At 48.9% G+C, this 11112-nt stretch overlaps 1 protein-coding gene across 1 annotated transcript in view; it reads left to right on the top strand.

Moving 5' to 3' along the window:
- Positions 1-389: 389 nt before the first annotated feature.
- The window catches only part of Bmper (BMP binding endothelial regulator), a 213671-nt gene continuing 202948 nt past the window's right edge, over positions 390-11112 (top strand). Inside the window, exons 1-2 of the mRNA XM_048339482.1 lie at positions 390-566; positions 1508-1593. Of these exons, the coding sequence (XP_048195439.1) occupies positions 431-566; positions 1508-1593 (222 nt within the window). The 5' untranslated portion in view covers positions 390-430. The remainder of the gene's footprint in view (positions 567-1507; positions 1594-11112) is intronic.

Genomic DNA, 11112 nt, shown 5'->3' with positions numbered 1-11112 from the left:
GTGCGCTCTGCCCGCGGCGCCGCCGGAGGAGCGCGCGCGCCAGCCGGGCGCTGAGCCCGCAGGGCCCGCGGGGCTGCGGCGGGCTGCGAGGGCGCGGCGGGAGCCGCGGCGCAGTGCAGCGCCGAGAGCGGCGGCCGGGCCTGGCGGGGTGGCCGTGCGCCCCGGCAGCGCGTGCTCCTCCCCGTGGGTCCCCGGCTTCCACTCCCCTCCGCTGGCCCCTCCGGAGCACGCGCGGGAGGCGGCTGTCTCGGAAGCGCCCGCCGCAGCGGAGCAGCGCGGCCGCGGGACACCGCGCCCGGCGCCCGCAGGACCCCTCCCCTCCAGGGCCGCCCCGCCCCGCCCCCGCCCCCGGCGCCCGCCCCCTCCTCCGCGCCGGCTCCCGACCGCCGGCCTGAGCCCTCCCGACTGTGACGGCGGAGCCCCGGGGACGATGCTCCGTAGCTCCCGTGGCGTCGAGGCTGCGGCGGGGCGAGCCCGCCGGCGCCCGACTGGGATCACCTGCTGCGTCCTTCTGCTGCTCAATTGCTCGGGGGTTCCCGTGTCTCTGGCCTCCTCCTTCTTGACAGGTAGGGGCGGCGGGGGTCCTGGGCAGAAAGGCACCGGGGACTGCGCACCTGGGCGGGCGCCTGTCACCCGCCGGCCGCCGGGATGGAGCGAAGCGGGACACGGGGTGGGAAGTGCAGTAGGTGGAGATGGGGTGGGAGGAGGGTTCCCCCAATCCAATGCAGTGATAAGAGGCATTCTTTGATGAAATCCCCTGACTGATTTCCAGTGTTCTTCCCAACCCGTTTCAATTGTGTCCCCCCTTTACAATCTAAAAATTCTCCTCGTTTCCCGCACTCGCTCCTCTCCTGGTCGCACAGAGATGTGTGTCTGCCGGGATAGGCAGGTCTGTGTGCGGTGCCGGCCTTCCAGACCTTGAATGCAGAACACCACACTTTGAAAGGGCAGTGGCAGAAGGAGATAGGAACGACACGTGCCAGGCAGGTGAAGGGCAGGCTCTACTCTCACCTGGTGCAGAAAAGAAAATGGTTCTAAAGGACCAGAGGCTTGCCTTGCAAAAAGTGATTGCAACCCTCCACGAAATAGCAGATGCCTGTAAAAGGCCTGTTCAGCGACAGAGTCCAGGATTCGAATTTAAAATCTTCCCTCATGGCCTGCTTGAATTTTTTGAGTGTGTGTGTGTGCGCGTAGTTGAAATAAATGCTTTCACCAGAAGAGCATTATTAAAGATCCACAGAAATACTTAGAATGTTGCTTAAATAATCCAAGAACAGAAAATATGACCATCAATTACAGTGGTCTTTAAAAACAAACAAAGCAACCCAATCCATTCGAATAAAAGTAATTGAAATGGATTTCAAGGGGGTTTGGTTTTTGGTGGTTCTGATCATTTAAAATTTATTAATTCTGAAATTTGGGTAAGGTGTTTTTAAAAGTGTAATGATTTCAGACATTGTCATAAAGCTACTAATCAAAGGTTTAAAAAAATTCCTCTTCATTTCAGGGTCTGTTGCAAAATGCGAGAAAGAAGGAGAGATACTGCAAATCCCCTTCATCACAGACAACCCCTGCATAATGTGTGTGTGCCTGGTAAGTATGGGGTCACACCATGTGAATCCCGTGAGCCCCATGGCCCCTCAGACAGGCCGGATTCATGTGACACCATTACCAGGTGGCAGGCTCTGTTTTTCATGATGACACAATTGCACTGAACTGCACAGGGCTCCTGTGTTGTATCTAGCTGGATTTCTGGGGTTTGTGGCATTTGTCAATTTGCATTTCACCATGCAGACAATTCTTACCTTTTCATGTGTGTGGCAAAGTCGTCAAGATGGACTTTGTGTGACGAGGTTTTGGTGATGCGATGGTTTGTAGTAGCTGGGCCTAGGGTGGGAGGGGGGACTTCTCGTCACTCAGCTCTTGTTCGCAGTGGTTGTGTCTTTGGCTTGGCAGGGAAAGGATGAAATAACACTGAGGTATAAAGGCTAGGGACCAAGACTGTGATGGGGAGAGATGGCCTCTGCAAGGGATAAATGGACAAAGGACAAGAGTAAGGCCAAGACGTTATCTTGGATCTCTTTCCTGAGCTTCTTTGCCTGTTGTGGCCTAAAGTCTCAAATCCAACTTTTATTTCTAGTTGAGAAGCATGAGTCTAGGTGGGGGCTGGTGGCTCATGCCTGTCAGTCTAGCTACTCTGGCTACTGAGATCAGAGGATCCAAGTTTGAAAACACCCCAGAAGGGAAAGTCTGTGAGACTATCTCCAATGAATCACTAAAAAGCCAGATGTGGAGCTGTGGCTCAAGTGGTAGAGCACCAGCCTTGAATGTAAAAGCTCAGGGGCAGCACCTAGGCCTTGAGTTCAAGGCCCAGTACTGGCACCAAAAAAATTAAAACAAAAAAGATGAAAGAAACAACAATAGCATCCTTAATAAGCAGTGACACTTGGCTGTCAGCAGCTTAGTTAACCCTGGTGATGGCTAGTAGTCTAGCTGCCAAGAAATAATTTGTTTCAAGTTATTTGAGCATAATAGTTCATTCTAAGTCTAATAGCCACGTGTGTATATGTGTGCATGTGTGCATGTGTGTGATTAAGTTATATGAATACCAATTTCTAAGATGAAATGTAGATTTACAAGCAACCCCTCTGTGGGCGCCCCCCTCCCCCAAGCCAGTGTCTTACACGCCAATCACTTCTGGCAAAATGTCGATTATAACCGGCACATCACCAAGTTCCCCTGGAAATACATTCAGGCCCCAAGGGGTAGAGGATTACTTGCCAGTAGGTCAGCTTGCCCTGAGGGAGGAGAGTGAATCCATCTTTGTTTAGCAGAAGCCACAGCCATCTGGGCTGAAACTACCAAAACTGTCAGGACCAGAGATGAGGTCAACGTTGTCATGATAAATGGGTGGGGTGAATCAGGTGAATGCCTGTCTCTGAAGATTACCAGGTTCTGAAGAAAAGGAAACCAACAGAACCAAGAAAAAAAATCCATCACAGTTGTTGGGACAATAAATATGGCTGCGCCCCCCCCCCCAAAAAAAAGGGATTCTCTAGGTTCTGTGTTTATGCGCTCCTATGTTCCTGATTGCTGTTTTCTGAGTTGCAGAGTGTGGATATGGGAATCTTCCTTTTTCCTTTCTCTCATTGCATAATGCAAGAGAATTATTTTATCTTAGTCTCTTAAGATTGCAGCAGCAATTACTCTGACCAAGTAATATTTAAATATATTGAGGAAAGAGAGAGAGAATGACAGAGAGACAGAGAGAGCACACCACATGTAAAAATACCATTTTGGCAGTATAACTATTTATAACGTTTAAATATACAGTTCAGAGTTTTACAAACTGTTCCCAAATAACATTATGAAAAAATTCCCACATAGCATATTCCCTTTTCAGTATTCGTACCCTGGTTTTAAAAAATAGTGCTTTTCTTTGAAAGCGGATACTTTGCAGTAGTGAAAAACTGGAATGTTGAGAGACGCACTAGTTGCAATTCAAGGAAGGAAAGTGGGTATTTGAGAAAAGTCCTGATGGAATTCAAGTTGAGAGCTGTATTGTCTAATTGCACTTGGGGGGATTGGTCAGGGACAGAGGATGTTAGGGTGTCTTTTGAGGGCCTGACAGGAGGACTCCCCATTATTTAGGAAGCACATGGAACTCACAGATCGGTTACTCTGACCTTGGCAGGGATTTCAGTGAAAGGGTCCAGCTTGTCACCGCCAGTTTTGCTTCCCAAACATTCTTAATGACTTGGGAAAGTTGAGTAAGAGGTGATGGCCCACTGGTTCTCTTTTCATATGCTCCCTGCATGTCCCCCGGACCGGAAGCCATGGCATTCCATGGGTTTCCAGTCCTTCTGTATGGCCCGGAGGCGGTTTGGCATCCTTACACTTATGTCTAAAGGGAGATTCCTTTAACAGATTGATAAAATTCACACACAGACGTTTACAAAACACATTCTATTTGCCAGACAGTTCTCTAAACCTGAGTTATTTCCTTTCATTCACATGCAGTTCCTTTGAGACGTTAACCTCTGTTTTCTAGAGACTCATGACACCAGGTAGCTTGCTTGGTTAGGCTGCTTTTTAATGCACCAAATATTAATAATTTATTTACTGAAACAGTGTGCTGACACCTACAGCCCATACTGTCTGTCTCTAGAGCATATGCCTATAACCAGGAAACACAGACAATTTGTGAAAGAGAAAACCAGGAGAAGGAGAAAGAAAGACCATTGAAACTCTTTTACCCTTTGACGTTCCTTTGAGTTTTGGGGGAGTTTACTTAGTTAATATCTTGTTATGATTTCAGCTGACCTGCCAGGAGTGAGCAGGGTTCCTGAGCTAGGTTTATATGTGTATATTAAGAAGGTACATAATAGTTTCAACTGAACTTTGGATAAAGAAAATAGTTGTATTTAGTTTTCGTTGGTCTGGCCTTTTGGCAGAAAAAAAGTAGCTAAGGCTAGGCACAAGTTCATATCTTATTTCATAACATGTACTAAAAAAAAAAGCTAACCTCAATGTATGCTTTAAAAAGATCTAGAAATGTTACAGTTGGAAGGAAATGGGAGGTACAAAGTCCTGCATATAATTACAGTGTCAACGTTTGAAAAAAAAATCCCACAGAATCTGCTTTTAAGCTCAGAATATTTCAAAGGTGAAGGGAGGGCCTTTCTGTGGGGACCTCCAGGGTGTTGGTGGGTGGTGTGGTCATGAGGAGCAAGGAATAATTTGATTTCCATATATCATCATCCACATAGACTCCAGTATCTTGCCTGAGCAGGTGTGGTCCACCAATAACCTGGTTGTTAGCTGGAGATGGCGCCTCCTTTTGGAGTGGGAGGGACACAGGCCGGGAGGTAGATGGGCTCCGAGCTTTCACAAGGTTCCAGATGCGCAGGTTTCAGTTTTGAGTGGGAAAGTCAAGCAGAGCCTTTCCTTCTTCACAAGATGGCCTTTCACGGGCCGCTGAGGAAGGCAGGCGTGGGCTTTTCCCTGCTTTCTTCGACTTTTTTCCCCTTGTTACTAGATTTATTTTCCCCCATAATGCCCAAGAAAACACACTGGTGCCTGTGCTGACGTCAGGCCCGCCCGGTTGATGGGAGCCAGCCACACCCAGATAAGCAGATTGGAAGCAGTTCTCTGGATGTGTGGCCACCCCCAAATCCACCAAGTGCCCATGAACAGGGGGCCCCAGCTTTTCAGACTCCCCCCACCCCCAGTTGTGCTGGAGGAAGTGGCCAGAGCCAGTGCCTTGGGCTCGGGACTGGAAACCTGAGAGAGCGGCGGAGGCCCTGGCTCACAAAACCAGAAGGCAGAGCTTAGTTTGGCATACGTTTTGTTCAGCAAAAAAAGCCCCTCATGATTGTGAGGTTGAAATTTCCTCTTTTAAATCCAGGGGTGCAGTGCAGAAGGAGACCCTGTACTCATAAAAAGCCATGTGAACAGAGTGAAAGCGGTGTCACCAGTGGCTGCACCCCCTCCCCCCCCAGGCGAATCTGGAGCCAGGGCCCACGGAGCAGGGAGCTCCCGGGACAGCACAAGCAGAGCAGACCTCCTTTGTCTTTCCTCTTCAGTCTTTAATCACAAAAACCCTCCATCAGGGAGCAAGAAGCCCCCACTCCCCCCAACACACACACACTCTATCTCCACCCTCCTACCCTCTTCATGATTCTAACTGTCTGCATCCTAATGGTGGAGAGGATAGATGTCTGTTATCTGGGCTGGGGGGTAGGTAAAGGTTTTGTGAATGAGGGAGATAACATTGCCTCACGATTCAATTCGTGTGTGTGTGTGTGTGTGACAGAGAGAGACTCCTATTTGTATACTGAGGGATGCTATATCTAGGTATGCACATGTGTGTGGATTGTATACTTTCCTCAAAATTGTTTTGTATTATTAGAGTTTGGATGCTCACTAAAGAAGTGATCTTCTCTTCCCCTCCCTCCCCCTCCTCTCCCCTTCCCGGCCCTCCCCTCCCTCTGCTTTTTAGAAAGAGATATAGCAAATAGCCTTTCAACAGGACAGTTTTTGAGAAGGTCCCTAATTCATGGGATTGTGCTTGCACACCCATGGATGACAGCTCTGAGATGGTTGTCCTTGTCCTGTTCTGTCCAGGTCCAAAGAGGCAGAGGAAATGCCCTGAGGTTGCACAGAATGGGATGTGAGGCCTGTTTATCATCTACTAAAGCCATTTGCTTCTGCTGATCACTCATGACCAAAGAATGGCCTACCTATTCCTTCAGAGGCTTTGGAGAGTCATTTCAGCCCCCAAAGCATTAACCTGGGCCTCTTTGCAGGGCAGTTAGCATGGTTTGAGGTTGTATAGTGTAAATGGAACCTGGAATTCGGAGGGAGCATCAAAGAAACATACAGCTTATCATTTGGTTTGGCCCAGGCGGCCTGGCTTCAAACATAACTGATGATGACCTTGAGACAGTGAGGTCAACTTTATAACCCTCTGCCTTGCTCCTAGAGCTGAGAAGGAGTTAAAAGCAGTATACACCTCTCACATGGCCTAAGACGTGGCATGAGTAGAGTTCTCTGGGATAGCTTGTTTTTGTGGACATTGTTGATGAGGGTGCTCCTCTGTTTGCATTCTCATTTCCTCCTGTTGGAATGGGATACCACGATTCCCCAAGGAAGCTGCAAGGGCAGCCGTGCCCAGCCCACCCATCCTCGTGAATGCAAAAGGCGGTGCTCTGTTCCTCTGGGCTTGGAATGGACCCATGCAGACTGTTTCCTTATTGGTCCGATGTTCTGTGTACCCTGGTCTAAGTTTCCCCTAGCTCTCTATGAAACACGAAAAAAACTTTCCATGCGAGGAGGTCCCTCTCTCGCAGAGTAGTTCCCTCTGTGCACCTCTGGGTCACCTACACTCGTACCTCCCTTGGCAGCCAGGCAGGGTTGGGACGACAAGCTTCGTAATTCTGGAAAAATTGCCGAGGGGTCTGGCATCCTGGGGATTTTCCTGGCCCGCTTTGTGGAAGTCTCTTGACCCAGTTCCAGACCTGACTGTGTTTTTGCTACCTACTTACTCTGTGCGCCCTCCCCCCCCACCTTCCTCAGTTGCACACACACATCTGGCCTCACGGCGACTTCCACAGTGACTTGTGTTTTAAGCTTAGGGAGGGACTCAGAGGGAGGAGAGCCCATCCCAGACCCTGGAGCACACATCAGGTGAGCCAGGAGAATCGGAGATGGAAGGGGTGGGGGGAGTCAGGCAGAGTGAAAGGAGAGACAATAAAAGCAGTTCATAGGAATGGGTTGGGTAAGTAGAGGGCATCAGTGTTTCACATTCGCCCGCTTCTGTCTGACCCCTTTGTGCTGTAAAAGAATACAAGTAACACCACCACTGCTGGCCCAGAGAGGTCACTGGTGCTTGCTGAGCTTAGGTAAGCTCAGCAAATGAGCTGAGTATATATCTTGAGATCTGTTGATTCTCAGTGCTTATTTCTATCAAACACCATTCAAATCACCAGGGATAACAGGTTCTAAATTCAATAATATTGTTCTTCCTTCCTTCCTTTCACACCCCATCCCAACCTCCATGTTGTTTATTATGGGTAGCCTGAGCTTGGTTTGGAGCACATGCAGACTGATTGTCTTTGAGGAAGGGTTCTTGCCGGTAGCCTCGTGGGGCAGAAACCCACGGTGAAGGTCTGCAGGAATGGGAGAAAAGCTATAAGACAAACTCAGACCTGTGCTGGGAGGTGGTTGCAGCAGGATCCTGGCTGGAGGCCATGGTGGGGAGAGGGGACTCCAGGTGAAGGGTTGCTGAGGTGTGGACCCATAGTGGTAGAGGTGGCTGAGCTTAGAGTGGGAATGTGGAGGTTCAGGCCTTGGGGAACCAGCCTGGGAGACAGAGAGTGAATTCTCCTGTCAGCTCTTCCTGTCCTGGGGCAGCATCAGGTAGTGTATGCATTGCCACATGCACAGTAAGAGGTGCTGTTTCAGTGCCTCTAGGAGTGTGTGTGTGTGTGTGTGTGTGTGTGTATGGTGTTGCCAGAGTGTAGTTGCCAGAGTGTGGACAGCAGACTATCGGTTTGTTGGTGTGCTCAGGTGATAGCCTGGGGCAGGGGTTGGAAAGAAGGTATGGGAATAAACCAAAGCGAACATGAACAGACTACAAATGAAGCCCAGTGAGATGGCCAATGAAATGAAGTTGTCTTGAAAGAGGAGGATATGCGGCCCAGCTGTGGCTCAGGGCTACCAGAGTGGGGTGCTGTTCCTGAGAGGTAATTGGTTGATTTCCCACAGCTCCCCCTAAATTCCTGTGCGTTAAGTGCCGGCATCAGAACCAAGGGAGCTTGCTTTGCTTTTTCATTTTGCCTCTGTGGTCTCAATGGAGAGTTCTAAGAAGTGAGCCCAGCAGGTTAATTGGACGAGTTGTGCCGCTGAGGGTAGACCGGGACAGATGTAGTAAGAACAGGGAGGAAGAGTTACGGAGGCAAGAGATGCATGCGAGTGCAGGGTGAGGCCGGGGACTGAGGAAGGCTGAGGGAAGCTCTTGCAGAGACTTAGACAGGCAGCACTGTCTCAGCATTTTTTCAGACTTTGCAGAAGTGAACCCGTCTCCATCTTTAATTGGGCTCCACGCCTGTATGTGGACACAGGGACTTGAGTCCATCTTACAGGGGTTTTGGTAGAACCCCATGGATGGGAATCCAAAAATTTCAGTGTGCCAAAGAGAATTGGAAAATTTCATGCAAAGGTCCCCAGTTTTCTGAGCTTTCTTTTAAAAGATCTTCCCAAAGGTGAATATGTAAGTAGCACATGAGCTTTTTTTTTTTTTTTTTTTTCGTCATGGGGCTTGCTCTCAGGGCCTGGGCACTGTCCCTGAGCTCTTCAGCTCAAGGCTAGCACTCTACCACTTGAGCCACAGCACCACTTCCGGTTTTCTGGTGGTTAATTGGAGATAAGAATCTCATGGACTTTCTTGCCCAGAGCTGGCTTTGAACTGCTATCCTCAGATCTTAGCCTCTTGAATAGCTAGGATTATAGTTGTGAGCCACCAGTGTCTGGCACATGAAGCTTTCAAAAGCATCAAAACCCAAACTAATTTCATGGATGGAAGCAATATTTCTCTCTTTGAATGTTGTTGGAATGTTTCTGTAGTGCAATGATGAAGGGGCCGGACTACACTGAGACTTAAAAAAAAAAAGAGTGACAGTATGAAAGAAACTGACTAGTATAAACAACTACTATGATAGATATACAAGTTTTCTGTAAAGATACTATGATATAATTCCGTATCTGAAGATATAAGTTTTAAGATATACATTTTCTTTTTTTCCCCCATGAAAAATGTTAATGTTCTTACCAGTGTCATATAGCTGAAGGATGAGGGGGTGATGAGTTCAAGTTTTACCCAGGCTGCCTGGTGGCTATGTGTCATTGGACAGGTTCCAGGCTGTCTCTGAGCCTTAGTCATGAATGCAGTCAGTAAAGCAGTTCTGAGTCAGTGGTGGGAGGCATTGGCTGGACTGCTGGTAGAGAGTTCAGTGTGAGGGTGTTTGCAAACTCCATCCTCACCATTGTCAACAGAATCGTCTTTAGGGTGAAAACCTCAGTAGAAGAATGTTAAGCACAGTGGTGCTTGGTTTCTTCTGGAGATGAGTTCCCAGTCCCAGCTTGGTTTATGAGGTAGGATGTCAGTACCTTTTTGCCTAGGCTGGCCTCAGACTATGATCCTCCCATTTCTGTCTCCTACATAGCTGAGACTGCAGCATGTACCACCGCATCTGACCCGTGTTTGACTCTATAAGTCATCTGGCTTTGGGTATGTTGAGTATTGCTGCTTTCATCGCGGTGCCCTTCTGTGTCTGGTTTGTGAGTTTAAACTCAGGCAGTTCTCAAAGCTTGTGGAAACATAGGAAGTGCTTCCCACATGACCAGGCAGTCCCTTCTGAATGCTACGTGATGGCTACCGGCTGGCCTTGGGGTTGGGGGGATGTTGGTAATGCAGTGTGTTGTCTATACCTGTGACAGGTGTTTACATGGAGGAAAGAAAGCCTGGCTATATTTGGGGTTTGTGAGGTGGCTTGCTCCCTTATTTTATTTTACTTTTTTGTTGTTGTTGTTGTTGGTCTAGGCCTTGAATTTGGGACCTACATGCTGTCCCTGAACTCTTTTTCTCAAGGCTAGTGCTCTGCCACTTTGAGCCATAGCTCCACTTTTTTTTTCTGGTGGTTAATTGGAGAGAAGAGTCTCATGGACTTTCCTGCCCAGACTGGCTTTGAACTGCAATCCTCAGATCTCAGCCTCCTGCGTAGCTAGGATTATAGGTATGAGCCACCAGGGTACAACTTTCCTCCCTTATGCTTACCCTAAGCGTTCACTTCCTCCATCTGCCCTCCAGCCATGGTCAGCACCAGTGTTGCTGCAGTGAGGCCCAGTGGGGGCCTTGACCTTGGTCAGGAAGTGGCAGACAGGAAGCAAAAATGTAAAACTCATCACCGAGGGACCCCTGGGCCTGGCACTTCTGGGTGGTGACGTGGTCCAGCATCCTGCTTCCCAGCCAGCCTGGGGACCGCTGCGGCCCCCAGGCATGGGGCCTCGTCCAAGCACGGAAGGCCCAGGGGGCCCCTGCTAGTGGGTTTGCACGAGTGAGCCAGGCAGACCACACAGCGTTGAACGCTTGTGACCAGCGGGTCTGGCTGGTGGTACTGTTTGGGTGAATTATTATTATTATTTTTAATTGATATATATATGTATTATTTTTACATTTGATTCAACAAATGAGTTGATAAGCACAATGCATCTTGGTAAATGCAACTCCCTTCCATGGTTCTCCCCACTGTGAATTCTGGTCTTAAGGGTCCAGGCTGTCCCTAGTCAGGACTTCCACTGCCCAGCTCCCTCGCCCGGGGGCTGGAGTTTCCTGTTTATAGTTTACATTAACACTTGGCGAGCTCCTTGGGGATGGAACATCAAGTTCCAAAACATGCCTTTCTCTGAGAGTTTGTTCCAGAAGGTCACCCTCTTCCGTAAAAGACATCCTAAATAATCATGACAAAACACTCCTTTTTCCTTGAAAAGAGAGGTCCTTGCAGCAGGTCGCTGGCGACCTATGACCTGTAAGACATGCTTTTTGAGTGATGC

The sequence above is a fragment of the Perognathus longimembris genome, chromosome 2, assembly GCF_023159225.1.
Source record: "Perognathus longimembris pacificus isolate PPM17 chromosome 2, ASM2315922v1, whole genome shotgun sequence".
Taxonomy (NCBI): Eukaryota; Metazoa; Chordata; class Mammalia; order Rodentia; family Heteromyidae; genus Perognathus; species Perognathus longimembris.
Note: the sequence above shows the minus strand (reverse complement) of the source record. Positions and strands in the feature narration are given on the sequence as shown.